This window comes from Trachemys scripta, chromosome 11 (genome assembly GCF_013100865.1).
Source record: "Trachemys scripta elegans isolate TJP31775 chromosome 11, CAS_Tse_1.0, whole genome shotgun sequence".
Classification (NCBI taxonomy): domain Eukaryota; kingdom Metazoa; phylum Chordata; order Testudines; family Emydidae; genus Trachemys; species Trachemys scripta.
This window is the reverse complement of record NC_048308.1, coordinates 67,651,873-67,673,095: the sequence shown is the minus strand read 5'-3', so window position 1 is coordinate 67,673,095 and position 21,223 is coordinate 67,651,873. Positions and strand designations below refer to the sequence as shown.

At 47.4% G+C, this 21,223-nt stretch overlaps 1 protein-coding gene across 1 annotated transcript; it reads right to left on the bottom strand.

Moving 5' to 3' along the window:
• Positions 1-236: 236 nt before the first annotated feature.
• Positions 237-17,229, bottom strand: RAB17 (RAB17, member RAS oncogene family; the record flags this gene model as incomplete). The annotated part of the gene is given in 4 exon segments (XM_034786557.1): positions 237-362; positions 1,597-1,748; positions 5,256-5,418; positions 16,768-17,229. Coding segments are annotated over 4 exon segments (453 nt in total), but the record flags the coding sequence as incomplete, so codon positions are not given.
• Between the last annotated feature and the right edge of the window lie 3,994 nt (positions 17,230-21,223).

Here is a 21,223-nt window from a genome sequence, read left to right as displayed (position 1 = left end):
AGTTAGCAGCTGAAACAGAAGGCAAAATGGGATTTATGACCTCTAACATCCCTGACACCCAGTAGGGTCTTGCTATATTGCTCGCTGCTAGGAGAATCGCGTTTGCCTAAACATTTACTTATGAACTGTTCAGTGTGAAAGCCTGAAGTGCTGCACTTGGTGCACACGCTGCCATGGTGTTTTTGAACGAGATAATCTGCCAAGTGCTGAGATCTTACTGCAGTGACGCCACTTACCTCAAAGGTGACTTCCCGCTCATCAGCAAGATCTGTCTTATTGCCGACTAAAACAATCACGAGCTCATCGGGAAGAAATTCCTTCTCTAATTCCCTCAACCATAGCTTTGCTCTCGCAAAAGTTCCCTGGAAAGGTGAGAGAGACACACAGACAATAAACCGACAGATACCCAGGAGCTGTCACGTGGCCCAAAGGAGATTGGCAAGTGAGGGCTAAAAATTGTAGAAACAAATGGGTTATGTGCTTGTCACAGGTAGTGATGCTAGGAGGAACCAGCTCTAAATGTACTTCCTTCCCCAAAGCCAAGGAGGATGACTTCTCCTCCATCAGTCATGACCCAACCACCATGGAACTCCAGTCGGTCATAGACCCAGCTTACAGGTGATGGGATGAGGTGATTGGGCTCTTTCGTGATGGAGCAAGGATTCTTAAAAGCTTGGTCTACCTCTTCCGTAAAGTTCTGTTACTGTGAGATGTTACTCTTCGGCAGCCTATGGTCTCCTCCTTCTGTAACTACCATGGCAGTAATACAGGCATATGGCCCTCAGTGTTGCGGTTCCTGTGTGTTACGTGTTACCAGTGAAAGGGAAAAGACATGCATAACATAGTGGGAGATCATGCAACATGTGCCCCTGGAACAGTCCATCAGAAACGGACATTAGTGTAAGCCAACTAACAGATGCGTTTAATCTTACACTCACTCCCAGCTCCCTAGACTTTAACGATGACATAGTGAAATGCCAACAGACTCCAGTTGTCAGCAGTGGGATTGAACCTGGGGGGGAGCTTAGTGCATGAGCCTCTACCGCATGAGCTAAAAGCCAACTGGGTCTTCGCTAAGGCTGTAGAGCAGACTCATTTTATCTCTTGACGTGGTCTTGGTGCCACTAGATGGGACAGAACACCACTCCCAGAAGGTGTGTGGGTTACATGAGGGTAGGGGAACAAAGAGCACTTAGTGATGCTCCCCCATTACCCTACTTGGCTGTTGGGGTGGATTGGGCTGGGAGGTAGGGGCAGATAGAGAAATCTTGGTTTTTAGGGGGAAAGCATGAGCATTTATTGTCCACTGTAAGTGAAATGTCTGTACCAGTTCCTTGCATGTCTTCAACCATCTTTACCAGAAGACGAAGGATACGCCTGCCCATGACGTGTAGCCCTTACGTGATATGTGTGCTGGAAAAAGTAGTCTTGGTTGAAATATTTGGAGACGTATTGGGAAGCTACCCTACACTAGAACTATTGCAGCATACCAGTCGCGTGGCTGCATTGTCAAGATTCAGTCTGGATATTTTAGAAAGTTAAAGGCAAACCCTTCTGGAGGAGAGAGGCGGAAGAACAAGCCATCGCTGAGCTTACCTTTCTGGCAATGTCATATACAAGAAGGGCAGCGTTAGCCTCCCTGTAATAAAGATGGCAAACGCTATGGTACTTCTCTTGTCCTGCAGTGTCCCAAATCTCAAGCTTAATCGTGGCAGTCTCTAAACATACCAGCTGGGTGAAGAAAGAACCTGGAAGCAACAGAGATGGGACAGCTCATTGAGAAAGCCATAGCATGCACCTTAATTAGATGTTAACCTTTATCTCGGTAACCTGTGTGAAAGATGGGTGTCAAGATTCAGTTGGAAAGGGTTGGGAGGGATGAGAGAGAGAATTAAAACACTCCGTTCCCCACCAAAAGCAATGTAACAAACATGCTGGTGAACTGGTATTACCCAATAACAGCTCTGTACTACACCAATGCACTTCAGCATGGTATAGTTGGGAGATGGGGGGGGGAGAGAAATGAGAACAATGGTTTTTGCTCAATCCATCAATATTAGTGTCATTAGCAAACTTTGGTTTTGCAGCTGTCTAGTTGGAGGAAATGTGATGGCAGGGTAGGAATTAGAGTCTGGAGTTCCAATTCAACTGTACGGTGCCTGGCCCCTGTTGAGTACTGCTGGAACAGAAATATTGCAATCTCCCCGACACTGATTTGTATGACCTTGGGCAAGTCACTTAAGGCTCAAGTAGGCCCTTAAGCACAGCCCTGATTATACATAAGCAGCGCTACCCTGGAGTAGCCCCGGGGAGGTGCTCAGATGCTTCTGAGCTACAACTGCTTTTTCTTGCTCTTAGCCCATGCCGGCAAACTTGCCCCACTCCCAAACTGGCAGGGCTATGCTGGCCAGTGGGCGGGATGGCACCAAGGCCATGCGTGCTCGCCCTCTACCTGCTCTAGGGAAGTGACAGGTGCACACCTGGCCCAGAGGAGTAAAGGTGGGGGGAGAAGCCTTTGCTCTCCCATGCTTCCCCAGGCAAATGTGTGGGCCAAGTCCCAGTCTAGCCCTTAACCTTTCTGTCTCAGCTTGCCCAGATGGAAAATGGGTCTAATTAAAATCCACCTCCCTGGAGTGCTGTGAAAGCCAGCAAATGTCTGCCAAATGTTTGAAGATCCTTGGGCTGAAAATGCTATAGCAGGTCAAATGTGTGGATGTGCAAAGTAGGTAGGCATCTGTTAAGGGCCAGATTGTCTAACAAATACATGGGCTTGAGGTAGAGGGGACAGTACAGAGCCAAAGCTCTCCGGAGAGCCCTGGGAGGGACAGAAGCCTTCTCTGAGTGCCAAGCAATGTAGGCAAATGATACCCCACTCCTTGGTATAGGCACTGTGACTGCCTGCTTTGTGTGGAAGTGTGAAAGACCCCTTGGGCTCTCCATCCCCACTCTCCTGGCAAAGGTCAGGATCCTTCTTTAAAACAGGAAGAAACGTGTCTTTCTGCCTATTTCTGACATAAAGACCCAGAGACAGATCCTTGCTTTTGTAAACTGGCCTTACCTCCATTGAAGTCAACATAGAACAGATGGGGATCAGTCCCATGAACATCAATGGCCTCTCTACCTCATACCAGGGTCTGTGAGCTTGCAAAACTTCCTAAAGAGACTTAACTGACCTTGTGTTGACATCTCCAATAAAAACTAAAGCCGAGTTTTCCATCAATGTTGCCTACTGAGATTAATCTTTTTGCATCTGATGATGGGAGCGTGTAGCAGAACTGGGTGAATAATGGTGGTTTGGTTTTGTTGGTGGCAATTTTGAAAAGTCCAAAAAAAAAATTCATTGCAAGTCCAACACCACATGAAATGTTTCAAAGGTTTTGACTCTATGTCGAGAGAAATTTTATTCTGGGTCAAATGAAACATTTATTTCAACTTTGACCATTCTAAATAATTTTTTTAAAATAAGACTAAAGGAATTTTTGAAAGTCATTTCAAGCCAAAAAAATGAAACATTGTGATACTTTTTTTTCAGGTTGTGTGTGTTTGTTTGTTTGTTTTTAAACAAACAATTTAGTGAAACTACCATGAAGTCACAAGGCAGGTGAGATAAGATCTTATCTTGGACCAACCTCTGTTGGGGGAAGGGACACACTTCCATGCTACACAGAGCTCTTCTTCAGGTCTGAGGAAGGAACCAGAGTGTTACAGCTATGAACTCTGTAAAGCTCAAAAGCTTGTCTCCTCTAGGGTGACCAGACAGCAAGTGGAAGGTAACAGGCACCCAAATATGGGGACTGTCCCTATAAAATCAGGACATCTGGTCACCCTAGTCCTCTCCACCAACAGAAATTGGTCCAATAAAACACCTATCTTGTCTCCTCAATATTTTGGGACCAACATGGCTCCATTAACACTGTTACCATGAACTCCTAAAATGTGGTGGTGTCACTGGATCTGCAGGTTTTTCAGAAAAAATCTTCAGTTGAAATTGCACCTAGTTCTAGTGTGAGTGGACTTCTGTTTAAACACCAGGAAAATGATGTCAAAGGCAGGTATGCTGATAACATTGGAGAGGCTAGGTGGGGTGCTTCGACTAGACTGACTGGAGCGATATAATGAGCAGAGCTGCTGGGAGTCTGGGAAGATAGCCTTTTCAATGTCATCTGTTGGAGGCCTTGTTGTCATACGTCCTCTGTCACAAACCGGGCAGAACAGAGCGTTACGTCTGTTTTTCTGACACCCAGGAATTATACAAGGGGTGGTTCCAACCAAACCCCATTAGATCCGACTCTGAAGCGCAGTTCCCAGGATTCCAGGGTGCGCCTGTGTCCGTTTCTGCAGCGAGAGTAAGAACTTGGTGCCATTTCGCAGTGAGCGCTGTGAATGGGACTGGCACAAATCCATAGATAACGCAGTGCGATTGGTAGTATTTTTGTGGGGGCAGTTGGGAGATCCAGGGCTGGGGGGAAAGCGCAGAGAGAACGCAGAGGGGAAAATCTATAACATTTAATAGTACATGGTAAGCTGTCTCTTGGGTTACTCAGAACTGCAGGTGTAGACCAAAACGCTCTGCTGACATGACCTATTTAAATGCAACGAACCACTAGATGTCACTCTAACTCCACAATGACAACAGCTGTGTGTAAATTTGTTAGTCTCTAAGGTGCCACAAGTACTCCTGTTCTTTTAGCTGTGTTGCTGTTTCCCTGTTCATGATTTCTTGGTCCCTGTCTCCAATCTACCCCAGTGGAGAAATGTGGCCTAATCCTCCCTGACATTGAACTCAAAAGGCCCTTTGCCACTGGTGTCAGTGGAGTAGTAGATGCTCAGGCCTGACTTTTTTCAGAAGAGCTTCTGAGGTGGGTACCTAAAGATCCATCTATAAAGAGCAGCATCAGAAGAGGCCCAGCTTTTAAAATGGGCACATTAGCCTGCACAGCTTGCGCAACCTTCACCAGACTTTTCCATGTCTCGCAGTTGTCAAGCTGAGAAACCAAACTAACCACGCACTCAGTGGCTGTAGCGTTGGGGGTCTGTTAGGTCACGTTCCATTAGCCGCCAGGGAGCTCCAACTGGAGCCCCTAAGCCCCTGCCTCCTGAGTGACGTCCTGCTGCTTCTCTGCTGGGCCTGACAGCAAACTTCTCGCAGGCGTAGCTCCACTGACTTCAGCAGAGATACTCCTGCTATAAGGGAGATGCAGATCAGGCCCTCTATGTTGCACCAAAGGATTAGTTCATTGCTGCCACTCACTTACATCCCATAGTGGGCACGGATTCCCTGAAGTCATTTTTCACATAGCGGAAGGCTATGCTTGACTTTCCCACGGCCGTGCTCCCCAGCAGAACCACCTTGTAGATGTAGGATTGCTCCGTGGAAGGCCCCGCCCCCACATGCTGCGTTCTTCTCGGGGCCGTATTCTGCAAAGAAGAGAAAACCCTGTTCAAAAGGCACTAGCAATGAGCTCCAGGGCCCTCAGATGATTAGCTGCGTACACGCTAAAGAGTTAGGCCCCGGGCCTCGATTTCCCACTCAGCATAGCGGGAGACGTGGCTCCAGTTTAATCCTTCCTGCACCCCTGTTCCAATCGATCAAGCTCAACATACTTAAAAGAATCGTAATGGGAGTCTAACCCTATGGGTACATGTACAGTAAGGGGGGCTGTACCGGCATAGCTCCGTCACTGTATAGGCCAGTATAACGCAGTGGTATAGACACAGCCAACACCAACAGAAAGGGGGTTTTCCTTTAGTGTAGGACACCGCTTCCCCGAATGACAGGTGCTTCAGCGATGGAAGCATTCTTCTGTCAACACAGCCGCATCCACCGTGCGGGTTAGGTTGGCATGGCAATGTCAGGCAGGAGTGTGGCCAACCACAAGGCAACGTGCTGACCTAAGTTAGGTGTAGACCAAGTCTAATCCATAGAATCATCAGCCGCCTGAGCTGCTGTGGCCACAGTCACAATGTCAGGTGGCCTCTGGTAGCAGCACTGTGAACTCCATAGTCCCTATCCCAAATACTATTCATAGCGCTCCAACCTGTTTCCCTCCAATACCTGACCTCCTGGGACAGCTCTTCCGTCAATACACTGGCTTGGGCTCTTGACACAAACTTGATACAGGTGGTCCCAAAACTTCCATCGCTAGGCTCACAAGTGGCAGTCCAGATGCACAGCCATGAATCAGTCGGACTTTTTCCTCACCAAAAAACCTCACTGGCCCTATACTTGTGGTTCTCAGGAGTCTCAAAGGCCAGGTGAAGCTGGCTATGGTGGGAGGCTAGGGGGGGAAAAACCATCAGTGGCTGAACTTTTAACCCTAGCAAATAGCTTGTCTTGAAGTCGGTTTCTAGTGCTTGGTGTTACGAAGATGGGCCACAGTTTCAAGGCTATATTCAGCCTTAGCGATAGTTTAAAAAAATAAGGGGACCTATGTCCATGGTTTCACAGGCCCCCAACTCCAGCTGTAGTAATGACAGAGGCAAGAACCCCTAAAGACAAGCAACCCATGAAAACAAACGCCTATCAGAGACAGTGATTTTTTTTTTTAATGGCTCCTTTTGTAAACTCTGATTGTCAAATCCCTGTATCTTCGCTCCTTCATATATATCTGCCTTTGTAGAGTGATTTGAGATCCTTGGATAAAAGACTCTTTATCACAGCTGAGTAATTGTTACCGGGAGGAGCTCACTTTGAAGATGGCTGATCCTAGACACAGAACTAGGTTCCACCTGTAGCTGACAACCTGCCCACACAAACATGAGAATTGTGTGCCCTGATCTTCCGCCCATTTACACCTCCTCCCATGGGTACCTGTGGGGCTCAGCGACAAAGCCCCGGGTTGTATAAGCCATTATCAAGTTTTAGATCCATTTAGAAGCAGCCTGCGTGGCTCCCAAAATGAAAGATTTCATCTTCCTAGACAGAGAGTGATTAAAGCAGATCAAAAGAAAAGGCGTTCACCAAATAGACTCATAGACTCTAAGGTCAGAAGGGACAATTTGATCATCTAGTCTGACCTCCCGCATGATGCGGGCCACAAAACCTGACCCACCCACTCCTGGAAGAATTCTCTCCCTTGACTCAGCTGTTGAAGTCCCCAAATCATGATTTAAAGACTTCAAATCGCAGAGAATCCTCCAGCAAGCGACTCCTGCCCCATGCTGCGGAGGAAGGCGAAAAACCTCCAGGGCCTCTGCCAATCTACCCTGGAGGAAAATTCCTTCCCGACCCCAAATATGGCGATCAGCTGAACCCCGAGCATGCGGGTAAGATTCTCTAGCCAGACCCTCCGGAAAAAGTTCTCTGTAGTAACTTTTAATATCCCATCATTGACCATTGTTACTAATTACCAGCGACGACATGTTGACTAAAATCTATTGACTAAAATCACTTTATCCCATCAAACCATCCCCTCCATAAACTTATCAAGCTTAATCTTAAAGCCAAAGAGGTCTTTTGCCCCCACTGTTTCCCTCGGAAGGCTGTTCCAAAACTTCACCCCTCTGATGGTTAGAAGTGCTGGGCTGACAGACATCTGTCAGGTGGTGAGGCAGTTTTCCTTGCGTCATCCTGTGGAGATGGAGACTGGATGCAGAGAAGGGAAATGAGGAAAAGTGAATCTGAAAGCGATCTCAAGCCAGCCAAACTCTGCACCAGGAAGTAAAAAGAAGCAAAACTTCACAGCGACATCTCCGTCCTGAGCAAATGTAAGAAACAAAACACCATCCCCAGAAGTCTCGCCAGCTAGAATCTTCTGACCACGTGCAACTCTCCAACATGACGCCCCACTTTGTAGGGGCATTTCCTGGGGTTCCCCCTTCTCTCTCCCTCAATCATTATTCAGACTACACCAGACGGGAGAGTCTTTGACATAAAAAGAGACTGGACACTGGAAAGCTGTTAGCAACTTCCTCTGAGCGTTTCTGAAATGCCCGATGAATTCTCCGATAATGCAGGAAATTGCAAGACAACACTGAATAGAAACTTTATGCAAAAATGTTGTGAATTGCAGCTGTTGAATAGAACTTGCCAGTGGTGAGTTGTCTTAAGAAATCCATAAACATGCATCAAATCCAATGAATTTGCTCCCCTTTCAATCAGCCATGAATGTAAAACACAACTACCTCAGAGGGCAGCGCTGCATTAACAACGTAAAATGCCATGTAGAACCAGACCCCATTATCCCCTCCCCTATACCTGATACAGGACACCAGTGCATATCTCCACAGGAACATAACCACACAGCATGGGACCACTGGTCCGTCTAGAATAGCAGCCTGTCTCCAACAGTAGTCACTGCTAGTTGCTCCAAAGGGGTGACCATGACCTAACTTTCCCATAGGGGAGGTTTCTTCCAAATCTAATCCAGTTTATGGACTAAACCATGAGTTTCTCGCCATCTAAATGATTTTAACCCGATCACATCTCTAAAGACCCATCTCCTCGTGTCTCCTTGGCACGAGACTTTCCATAAAGCAGTTTCTGTTTTCATCCTTTTCCCTTAATTGGCTACACTCTTCTTTCTCCTTTACCCGTCTAGGGCCACTTCCTCGCTCTTTCCGTGTTTATCCCTCTGATTTATTTATTGCTCCCTTCCTCCATCTAAGCTGCCTCCTCTCCCCCATCCGTTTAGGTTTTTGTAAGGGTGCCCATCACCATGGTATCTGAGCACCTTGCACAAAGCCATGCTTAGCTCTTACACGGCACTCACTCCACAGACCTCAAATCCTTTACAAAGGCGTTATCATAACCCAGCTGGAGCAACGGAGGGGAAGTGACTGGTTCTGTGTCACGCAGCAGCTCAGAGCCAGCCAGCAATAGAACCTAGGTCTCCTGACTCCCAGGCCTGATCCACTGGACCACACAGTCTACTCCGTTAGCTTTCTCTTCCGTTCCCCCCTCTGTCCAAGGTCATCTTGAGCAACCCCGGTTGTTCACCTGGAGCCAGCCCAGATCTGCTAAACCTTAGGCCCTAGACTCAGGTTTAGGGGGATTTCTTAGGCCCTCAGGAATCATAGGACTCTTGATGGTGCAGCAGCTGTGGATACCAAAGCCATGGTGAGGTTTTCTTTCCCATTTCCCTGGGGAGGAGAGACAGTAGGAGACTCCAGACTGGGATACTGCTGCTCCACCTTCTGGCTAGGAACCCCAGAAACTTTCCATCTAGGTATAAGGAGCTCTTATTCCCCCTGTCTGGCAAGTCTTCACTTCCTCAGCCAGGGGTAGGGACACAAGGAGAGGAAGCTGGGCTCCCCCAAGGCGGGAGGGAAAGGACAAGAAGGTCTCCTGCTTTTTGCAAAGCAAATGGTCCTGCTATCCCTGCTGTTCTCCCTAGTTCTAACCCTTGGCACCAAATACTTTGCGGGTAGTGATTGCTTTAGTAGGCTGAAAAGGCACACGTGTCCTTTCAAAGCACATCATCCCTCACTGAGAACTCTCTCCAATTCCCTCTGGCTTGACACTTCCTATGCTTGGTATTGTCCTAGTGGTTTGTGTCAGATGCATGTGGGTCTCTTGTGTTTTCACCCTGCCCCTTTGGAAAGCTTGACCAAGAGCCACGCAGCCACGTTTTAATTAGATGAGTGAGACTTCAAGGAGGGACATGGCTTTCAATTCTCTAAGTATTTTGGTAACTCCAGAAAAATGATGTATTTATTCCCCTAGCACCTCTAGCGTGCAAGGCTCTTCAGCTGGGTAAAAAGGCACCATCCCCTACAAATCAAGGTTTCTGATTTTAGGTTTTAACCAACAAACACCAATGAAATCGGTGTTTATCCAACAAACACCACAAAAACACTCCGTTTCTGTTGACTTCACCTCTTTCCCAGTGTGGTTTGTTTATGTAGGCAAAATGGCCCTGTTTGTGGGCTGTATCTAAGGGCTTATCTACACGGAGCAGTAATGCAGGCTCTGGGGGTATGATTTCTAAAGCGTGCCTTAATTGATCTGTGTAGACCCTGCTGGTGCACACTAAAAGTTCCCTAGTGGGGTTTAACATAGTGCTGTTTGAAACAGTACTTCATTAAAGCACACTAGGGAACAAACGCACTAAATGGTAACCCAGGAGTTTAATAACAAGGATACAAAGGTTAACCTAACATGCACGTCATCTTTTATACACATGATAAAAATGAAAGTACAGTAGAACCTCATAGTTACAAACAACCTCCATTCCGGAGGCGTTTGTAAGTCTGAACAAAACGTTATGTTTGTTCTTTCAAAAGTTTACAACTGAACATTGATTTAATACAGCTTTGAAACTTTATTATGCAGAAGAAAAATGCTGCTTTCTCTTTATTTTTTTGTAGTTTACGTTTAACCCAGTACTGTACTGTATTTGCTTTTTTCTTTTCTCTGCTGCTGCCTGATTGCATACTTCCGGTTGCAAAGGAGGTGTGTGGTTGACTGGTCAGTTCATAATTCTGGTGTTTTGTAACTCTGAGGTTCTATTGTAGGTCCTATTCGGACAAGAATTTTGGGAAGTACCTGAAAAAATCTTCCCATGACAGTATCAAAGAACGCCTTGGAAAAACCCTGCTTTGAGGACATGTACATGGACCTCAAATTTCTAAAATTAACCCTGAAAACCAGAAGCCCTGAAGATAGATAAACCAAAATCAGGTACTGGGGGGAGTACAGCATGCAAGCCAAAATAACTGAGGAAATGCTTGAATATATTTTTGATGATTAACATTTAATTAGTGGTTTGTTTTGAAAGCACTGAGCATTCCCTAGGGTGTGTTTAAAAATACATAAAATCCAATTGGGGAGGGAGGGGGAAATGTAATTGCATGTGAAATTATCTTCATGCAGAATCACTCCTGCCTGCATAGTCCAAGTGCACAATCATGCAAGAACACGCACAGCTTCTGTCATATAACCACATTCTTAAGTCTTCGCAGGATCAGGGCCCGTGATTATAACTGCAGTTACGGGTTTGTTATACTTGTGTCGGCACTTGGGTTTTTGTCTAAATGCCTTGGAATCAAAGCCATTTCTCCCAGTCTACCTGATTAAGAACACCAGCGTTCGATCCTCAGCTGCTGTAAACCGACATAGCCCTAGTCATCTCAGTGGAGCTACAATTATTTTTGGCAGCTGGGGATCTTGCCCCAACATGTATAACTGACATCAAAACCACTCACACTCACACCTACCTCAAGCAGCAACACATCTAGCAGCATAGATGGTTTCACTATGCAGTAATGTGCCTTGCATAACTCTCTCACAACACCTATCAAAGGGGTAGCCGTGTTAGTCTGAGTCCCTCTGTTGCTCTCTCACAACAAACAGTCAACTTGTGGAACTTGTTGCCATTGAACATTGTGAAGGCCAAAAGCATAATTGGTTTATGAATTAGATAAGTTCATGGAGGATAGGTCCATCAATGGGTATCCTCCAAAATGGTCAGGGATGCAGCCCCATGCTCTGGGTGTCCCTAACCCTCTGACTGCCAGAAGCTGTGGGACGGGATGACGAGGACGGATCACCCAAAATCGCCCTGTTCTGTTCATTCCATCTGATGCATCTGGCGGTGGCCACGGTCAGAGACAGGATACTGGGCTAGGTGGATGGCTATTCTTAAGGGCCCATTTTTGACCCCAAAATCTCTTCTTCCAGTTAGGCAAAATGTGCCACTGCAGCTAAAGCACCAAGTCAAGAGTCTGTATTAAAAGTATCTGCCTCGGAAGCAGCTTAACTGAGTCTGATTTTTAATCTGGCTCCATTCTATTTTTCTCATTGTCCTATTTATTATAAAATAATAAATGCAAAACCTTTGTTAGTGAGATATTACACTAAACCGCAGAGGCAGGACTAACTTGTCAATAGAGCTGGAAGGAAAATCTTTCCGGAAGGAAAGTAGTTTTTCAAACAATACAGTACATCGGCGGGAAATGTTTATATTGTTTGAAATGTTTTGCCAAAACAAAGGAAAAGTGGATTTATTTTAAATGGAAAAACTTCTGACTTCCAGGCTTTTTCCTTCCTTTCTTTTCCCCTTTCCATTCCCTCTCCCTCTCTGTAGAAAAGAAAAAGGGAATGGAGGCAGGTGGGAGAGAGAGGTTTTTTTTTTTCCTGATTCAATGAAAAATCATATTTCTGAGAAAATTCTGGGGTTTTTTCTCTTGAAAGTTTTCACTGAAAATTTACCTTTCCTCCCATCCAACCCTGCTTATTAATATTACACACTCAGGCTTGGGTACCATATGGGGTGGGGAGGATGAAAGTGCTTCCGAGGAGGAGTTTATAGGGCTGTCCCTCTATAGAGAAGAACACCATCTCTTGGAGTGGTAGATGAGATCACTTAAGTTAGAGCCACTATTCGAGTATGGGGTACTCGAAGCAGGGGGTATGTAGCCAGGAGGTAAGGGGAGTGGGGGGATGGAAACACAGTCATGAATTTACCCAGAGTCCGGTGGCCTGGTCTCTGTGTGGAACAAGCACCGAAGGGATGAATCTGGTGCCCCATGCACTCTGCCTCTTCCACTCTTGGTCACCCAATTTGGGCAGAGCTGGGTCCTTTGCTAGTGCTAGCACCTTGCACTTCCTGAATTCCCTCACTGTTCCCATCCCCAGGAGGAGGATCCAATGTGGACATGGTCTCTGGGCCCTCACTTCCCCATTAGTGGTCAGCGTGGGGCAGGGGACAGACTGAACCTAGCGTGATTGTGGACGCAGGCTAGGCAGGTGGCTCCTTGCTTACTGTCACGGAAGAGCTTATTAAATCTATGGGTTGTGCTTGCACACAGCTTTGTCCAGCCGGAGCCAGGCTTGTATTATCATCCCTTGTTCTCACCACCCTGCTATTCTGTTTCTTTCTGTGCTAAACGACTGGGGTTTAAGCTCGGGTGGAGCAGAATTAATAACACCTGGCTCTTACATAGAGCTCTCATCAGTAGATCTCCAAGCACTTTACAAAGGAGTATCATTATCCCCACTTTACAGATGGGGAAACTGAGGCACAGGGGGGACGTGATTTGCCCAGGGTCACGCAACAGCCCAGCGGAATAGAACCCAGCAGCCAAGCTGGCCCAGGTGTCCCGAGTCCCACCACTGGGTTCTGTCCACTAGGCCAATTAAGAGTTGACTAAAGATCAGGGAATAATGCACCCCCCAAAAAAATGTCTGGCCATTTTCTTATGGAAATTACAGTAGGGGTTAAGCTTACTAGCACCAGGTAACATGCTGAATATTTTAAAGGCCCCCTTCTAAAAGAGAGATGGGGGATGTAAATACTACTGTTCACGTTCCAAGGCATGAGAGATGGCTCCTGCCTCCTGGTTTTCTGTAGGTATTTCTCATCCTTTGTTTTACCTGAATTGCAGAAGTATTCCCCTCCCCCTCTCCCTCCCCCCTCCTTTCCCCCGCACTCTGACAGGAGCACTTCTAAAGAGCGGGAGAACCAAACACCAGCCCACCTGACAGCCGAGCAGGGAAACTCTGACAATACTCTGGTTCCAGTGTGACAACGCATCTGAGAGGAAAACACTAAACAACAAAGCTACCCCTGCTACCTCTCATTACTTAAGCTACACTGAGGCCATGTCCACATTAGAAAACTTGCACCGGTCTGACTAAAATCAATCTGGTTACCTCACAGGAAACCCAAATTTCAATGCGTTTGAACTCATTTAAATATGGAGATATACCCATCTCATAGAACTGGAAGGGACCTTGAAAGGTCTTCAAGTCCAGCCCCCTGCCTTCACTAGCAGGACCAATAAGGCCAGCTCTAGGATTTTTGCCGCCCAAAGCAAAAACAATTTTGGCCGCCCCCCGCCCCCCGGTTCTTTAATTTCCTCACCCCCGGCCCCGCCTCAACTCCGCCCCTTCCCCAAATCCCCAGCCCTGCCTCCTCCCCCCAGGTTCTCAAGCCTAGGAGGGAGGGAGGGAGGGGGAGAAGTGGCGCCCGTGCCGCGGCCACTCGGAGTCTCCCCTCCCCCCCCCCCAGGTTTGAAAGCCTGGGAGGGAGGGGGAGACCCCGAGCCGCCACAGCGCGCGAAACAGCTGATTCGCGCGCCGCTGCTCCCCCTCCCTCCCAGGTTTGAAAGCCTGGGAGGGAGGGCGAGTAGCGGCGCGCAAATCCGCTGTTTCGCGCGCCGTGGCAGCAGCAGCGGAGGTGAGCTAGGGCGGCTGGGGAACATTTTTAGGGGCGGCATTCTGGCGCCGGCCATGCCGCCCCTAAAAATGTGCCACCCCAAGCACCAGCTTGTTTTGCTGGTGCCTAGAGCCGGCCCTGAGGACCAAGTACTGATTTTTGCCGCAGATCCCTAAGTGGCCCCCTCAAGGATTGAACTCACAACCCTGGGTTTAGCAGGCCAATGCTCAAGCCCCATGCAGAATGATTTTTCACTATTCTAGCTGCACTAATGCAGCAAATTTTCTAATACAGACAAACGCCTAAAAGGAAAGAGGGGTTAGATGCCAGGAGAAACTACAAAGCTGCCTCAGGCTTTACACAAAGTCTCTGCAACTGGTTAGCTCACTAATTTAGGGAGAAGGGTAGGGAAGAGTGGCAGTGTTGGGGGAACTGTCCCTGAACCAGCAAGCCCCCCCAAGCAGAAGAAAAGGGGCTGCCCGGTGATTGCTGAGATGAGACGCGTGGACAGATCCCATAAGGAAGCAAGCCGAGACCATGGCCGGACTGAAGCCAGGCTGAGCAGGCTCAGAGACTAGGGAGAAAAGGTGGTCCGCTGATGACCTCGTTGTCCACTGCACAATCCTTTGTGTTAACAATAGTGACTTGGATTTTTTTCTGACACTCGCCTGCAGCTTTGACTCAGCTAAACCCTTAGCCCTGAGGCTGCTGTCATTTGATTCCTGTTAGAGAAATCCGCCTGCCTGCACACTGAAGTTAAGAGGATTAATTCATAGGTTTGCAGGCTTAAGGCTAGAAGAGACTCTTAGATCCTATCACAGGCCATTAAACCTCACCCACTTACCACTGTACAGAGCCCAGTAACTTGGGCTGGACCAACCCCACACTACTCTTTCTGGGTGCTTGTCTTAAATTCGCTCACCATTGATCTGATCATTCAATTGCTGAAGGAACAGACTATTCAAGCCTCCGAGCAGGGATGTGGCAGCTTAAACAGTCTGAACAAGTGTTTTATGGCTTTTGCTGAAAGCCTGTGAGAAATGGAGTGGTCGGCTACCCTGGAATGCAATGTGGTGAGTGGTGGTTTCAACCACTTCAAGTAGTGATGTGAGGGGTTTGCGGGGAGGGGAAGGTTTTTACTGCTGAGGTGGTAATGATAAAAGATAATTTGATTTTTCTCTACTCGGAGAGTTGGCTCTTTTGTCTTTAAAGAACACCAGTCAAAATGGGCTCTTGTGATGACACAGTCTCTGCACGGTTTCTTTAAGATGCCGTTTCATTTAAAAGCCCCTTTGTACCTATGGCCAAGCCTTTGAAAATAAGAGCCTAAAGTTAAACTCCTAAAGTCTGTCTTTAGGCACCTGCCTGACTTTTGAAAGCGCTGAGCACCCAGCTGCTCCCATGTTTGCTCCGCACTGTAGAAATCCAGGCCCCTGCATTTAGCTGCCTCAGTATAGGCGTGGGAGGCTAATTTTAGGTGCCTATTTTTGAACATTTTAGCTGAGGTGGCTTAGGTCATCTTTAGGGTTCAGCGAGAGTTTAAAATGAACTGGCAGGGAGGTGCCTAACTCTCCTGAACTTTCCCTGGGAGTCGGGCACCTATCTGCCATTGGTGCCTTTGGAAATCTTCCTCCTTAAACTACAGGGACAGACGTCTCATAGGAAGTGCTGAAGCTGATGCTGAGTATACGCAAATGGTCATTGCTAACGCTTACTTTTACCTAAAGATCAGCTTGGGATCTGAGGGTCTAAATGGGAAGGGGACATTTCAAGGCTTAAAGGCATTCCTGGATGGTATTGTACCAATGTAGGGCCTGATCCATTCTCAACAAAGCCACTGGAAGTAGGACTGGCCCCTGATTCTTGAAAGAAAATGTCTAACCCAAATGACAGAGTCCTGTGGCACCTTATAGACTAACAGAAGTATTGGAGCATAAGCTTTCATGGGTGAATATGCATGCATCTGACGAAGTGGGCATTCACCCATGAAAGCTCATGCTCCAATACTTCTGTTAGTCTATAAGGTGCCACAGGACTCTTTGTCGCTTTTTACAGATCCAGACTAACACGGCTCCCCCTCTGATACTTAACTCAAATGAGTTATAGAAATAGTCTCACTTTATTGCGGGATTATCTTGGGAGTCCTGAGGTCTGAGTCTCATTCTGATAAAACCTTCCCCATCATTCTTTGAAGCCCTGCTGGGAGAGGCAAAGCCTCCCGCCTTCCTCCCCACCCCGGACACCCAAACTCTCTCAACTCTGGGAAGCTGAAAGGAGGAAGCTGCCTTTCTCCACGGTAAACCCAGCTCCTGGTCAAGCAGCGCTTTGGGGCTCAATGAAGTTCTTTGCTTCTTTCAACCCTAGGGTCCTTGAGACAGGGCCCGGGTCTCCTCTGTGCAGTGCTCAACACTCAACTCACGCTAGGCAATGAATAATCTAAAAGAGCTTTCCCCTGAAATTAACCAAAGATGCACCGGCATCTCAGTCAAGTGCAGTGACGGCCCATTACACACACCTTGACCTGCAGTGCCCACATTGCTAACATACCCAAAGGTGCTTTAAAAATGAAATGGGTGCAAGTACATCACCTTCTCAGCCTGCTGCAGGTTTGGTTTCCCCATCCCCCCACCTTCTGCTCTTGCAAGGTATTGATAGAGGAAGAACTCACCTTTTTAAACATTGCTTTTCTTCTAGGGGGCTGGGGGGGCCGTCTTCAATCCATTGAAAGTTTGAAACAATGCTGGCTGGGAAGCAGCGGTAGCAGCAGGGCTGGGCAAGTGCTCAAGCAAGTTAAATCCAAGCAAACTAGAAAGTAAAAAGCACACCTCTTGAAACTCCCCACGGAGAGCCAGGTACTTTCACAAGTACATCAACACACAAACACAACAGTGCTTGGTAAAGTTTAAGGTCCACTGATTCAGCAGCTAGTTGATTTGCCTTTAAGAATGCAGAGCTATAAAAACCTGTAATCAAGGTGAGTTGTGATTTGAGTGGAGCTGGCCTCTGTTCCGAAGGGCGGGGCCCTGCGCACGCCTGTGAAATGCTAAGGAGAGTGATTCTGCTCGCCTGGGTTCCCTTCCTTTCTACAGTTTCATAATCCTATTCCTTTCTGACTTTCTGCTAGGTCCTACAAGCCTTGTGTCCGCCCCTTGATTTCTTGTTTCCATTGTGATTCGCGATCATGTAACATCCTGCTTATACAAAAGAATGACTCACTAGTTTGAGGGCAGCAGCCCTGGGAATTCAGGAAGTTGTTAATATTCCTAAAAATCTCCATGCCTGATCTTTGGACCTGCTGAGCTGTGCTCAGTGCAAGGTGGGGGATGGGGAAGTGTTCCATTCTCAGCTTCAGAAATGATGGAACAGGCCCCTTAGGGAGCACGAACAAGGTCAACTCCCAGACTGCTGCACTGGGCAGCACAATATGGGGAGAAGGTGACCAGCCCTCTGTGGAGAAAGAAGTGGTTCGGGACTATTTAGAAAAACTGGACGTGCACAAGTCCATGGGGCCGGATGCGCTGCATCCGAGGGTGCTAAAGGAGTTGGCGGATGAGATTGCAGAGCCATTAGCCATTATTTTTGAAAACTCATGGCGATCAGGGGAGGTCCCAGATGACTGGAAAAAGGCTAATGTAGTGCCCATCTTTAAAAAAGGGAAGGAGGAGGATCCGGGGAACTACAAGCCAGTCAGCCTCACCTCAGTCCCTGGAAAAATCATGGAGCAGGTCCTCAAGGAATCAATTATGAAACACTTAGAGGAGAGGAAAGTGATCAGGAACAGTCAGCATGGATTCACCAAGGGGAAGTCGTGCCTGACTAATCTAATTGCCTTCTATGACGAGATAACTGGCTCTGTGGATGAGGGGAAAGCAGTGGATTTGTTATTCCTTGACTTTAGCAAAGCTTTTGATACGGTCTCCCACAGTATTCTTGCCGCCAAGTTAAAGAAGTATGGGCTGGATGAATGGACGGTAAGGTGGATAGAAAGCTGGCTAGATCGTCGGGCTCAACAGGTAGTGATCAATGGCTCCATGTCTAGTTGGCAGCCGGTTTCAAGCGGAGTGCCCCAAGGGTCGGTCCTGGGGCCGGTTTTGTTTAATAACTTTATTAATGATCTGGAGGATGGTGTGGACTGCACTCTCAGCAAGTTTGCAGATGACACTAAACTAGGAGGCGTGGTAGATACACTAGAGGGTAGGGATCGGATACAGAGGGACCTAGACAAATTAGAGGATTGGGCCAAAAAAAACCGATGAGGTTCAACAAGGACAAGTGCAGAGTCCTGCACTTAGGACGGAAGAATCCCATGCACTGCTACAGACTAGGGACCGAATGGCTAGGTAGCAGTTCTGCAGAAAAGGACCTAGGGGTCACAGTGGACAAGAAGCTGGATATGAGTCAACAGTGTGCTCTTGTTGCCAAGAAGGCTAACGGCATTTTGGGCTGTATAAGTAGGGGCATTGCCAGCAGATCGAGGAACGTGATCGTTCCCCTTTATTTGACATTGGTGAGGCCTCATCTGGAATACTGTGTCCAGTTTTGGGCCCCACACTACAAGAAGGATGTGGAAAAATTGGGAAGAGTCCAGCAGAGGGCAACAAAAATGATTAGGGGTCTGGAGCACATGACTTATGAGGAGAGGCTGAGTGAACTGGGATTGTTTAGTCTCCAGAAGAGAAGAATGAGGGGATTCGATAGCAGCCTTCAACTACCTGAAGGGGGGTTCCAAAGAGGATGGAGCTCGGCTGTTCTCAGTGGTGGCAGATGACAGAACAAGGAGCAATGGTCTCAAGTTGCAGTGGGGGAGGTCCAGGTTGGATATTAGGAAACACTATTTCACTAGGAGGTTGGTGAAGCACTGGAATGTGGTGGAGTCTCCTTCCTTGGAGGTTTTTAAGGCCCGGCTTGACAAAGCCCTGGCTGGGATGATTTAGTTGGGAATTGGTCCTGCTTTGAGCAGGGGGTTGGACTAGATGACCTCTTGAGGTCCCTTCCAACCCTGATATTCTATGATTCTATGACTACAGAACCCAAGATCACCTGTATTCTCGCCACCCTGAGCATAGGTGCTGGAACTAGGGACGTGGGAGTGCAGCAGCACCCCCTGGCTTGAAGTGGTTTCCATTATATACAGGGCTTACAATTTGGTTCAATGGCTCTCAGCACCTCCACTATACAAATTGTTCCAGCACCTCTGCCCCTGGGAGAGCCAGGAGTGGGTGAAGTTAGGTGTTACTTCTCATCTGTGCATCGATGCTCTGTTCATGCCCTTGTGCCAGGAGATGTTCTGGCCAATATGCAGAGCAATTCCAATTTGCAGGGATGTATTTTCTGCTTGCTACGTGGTTGTGAATTGCAAATCAACTCTCTTTGCAAAGAACCAGAGAGGGTGGAACGGAGGTGGAGACAGACTCTAAGACTTGGATTTTCTTGCTTCCTTTTTAATTAAAGGAATGACTAGTTACTCCAGGCCACTGGAGCCTGCTTGTTCATAGAGAAAGAAGGCTCTTGTTTCTCTCAGGGAGCCTAATATAGCAATAGTGAGGAAACTACTGCCCATTAATGTAATGGCATATCCTGCATCGAGACTGAGAAGAGACAGCAAGGATTGCAGCTGGTGTAAACAAGCATCTGTCAGTGTGGACAACGCTTGCAATTTTAGCACAAGTCTCATGATGACGTTTGGTGTCTTTGCCTTCAAGCCTCACCTCTCGGAATCATGTAATAACGTGATAATCTGATTGGTTTTGTTTTTAAGCAAGTTTCTAGCCCTTGTGGTTATAGAGAAAAATTTGAAAACATGAGCCCTAAAAGCTGGAGAAAAACCAATTAAAATCTCGGCATTTTAAAGCCAATCTTGTGATTTTGGGGGCCTGATTCGTTGGATCTCTGTTATAGCCAAAGAAATGCACAGTAATGCCATTGTGGGTGCTGAGGAACTACACCAATGTCATTCAGAGCTAGTCTGTATACCAACTTGCACCAATATAACTAAATCTATTTCCTATAACTGAGTGGGTTATTTTGGCACCAATCATTCCATGGCCACTCTTATTTCTGAATCAAAGTGACTCATTTTTACCAACTTAACTAAAGCGATTTAGCTCTTTTTTTTTTTTTTTCTTTTCTTTTCTGAAACCAGTGTGTCTATGAAAGCACTACACTTCCAAGTGGAAACTACATGGTGGGTGCACTGTGGCATTTTCAGAGCACTCGGGCTTTCAGTTCTGACCATCAGTTTCAGGACTTAAAGATGCCACATCCCCTCTCCTTCTCTTCCCCCTCCTCCCCCACCACCTGCAGCAACAGGAGGGGGAACTTGATGGGGCCAGCAGTGAAAGGAGGACAGTCCTTTAGTAGCAAGAGAGTGGGAGCCTGGAGCGCTGGGCCTGGTGCAGGACCTGAAGCCTGAACCATAGGCTGTGAACCAAAGTTAAAGCGGATACTCACAAGTTCACTGTCTGGTACGTGAACTTGGCAAAGTTGCTGCCAGTGTTGTTAAAACACAGGCACTCCTAAGAAGTACTAGGCACTAGCTATTTACGTAAGTACATTCCAGAAGGCTAGTACAGATATATAGACAATATAGTACAAGATAAGGCGATTTGAGAGAACAATGAAAGGACGTGTTTTGTCTGAGATATCAGGAACAAGGGGAGGTAACAAACAGATGTCATGAAAGTTGTTTAGCCCGGTTGTTTGTCTCGGTCTATAAATGTTGGGATATCCCAGCCTAACCCTTTGTGTGGCGGAGGGGACAGCAGAGATTCCCGCTGCTAATTGAGCTGCTCCGTCTCCTGTTAATGGACTTGTGCAAGTCCTTAGGATTGTGCCTTGAGGGCAATAAACCTGGTCGAGTGCCTTTGTCACTGAACCATGCCTGTGGTCTTTCTCTAGGAGTAACATCAAGGTCTGCTGAATGAGCAGGCTGTGCTCTCTGCTAGTGCTGATCACACCGGAGCACCCAGGAGAGGAGCACTGAGCGGCTGTAACAGCTTAGCAGCCTTGACACCATGCACAGCAACATTATTCCACCTTCTAGAAGTCCCTGTGGCAAAGGAGGAAGACACTCACCAAGTCATAATAGGTAGAGCCTCCTCCTGGGAGTCTCTGGCACCCATTGG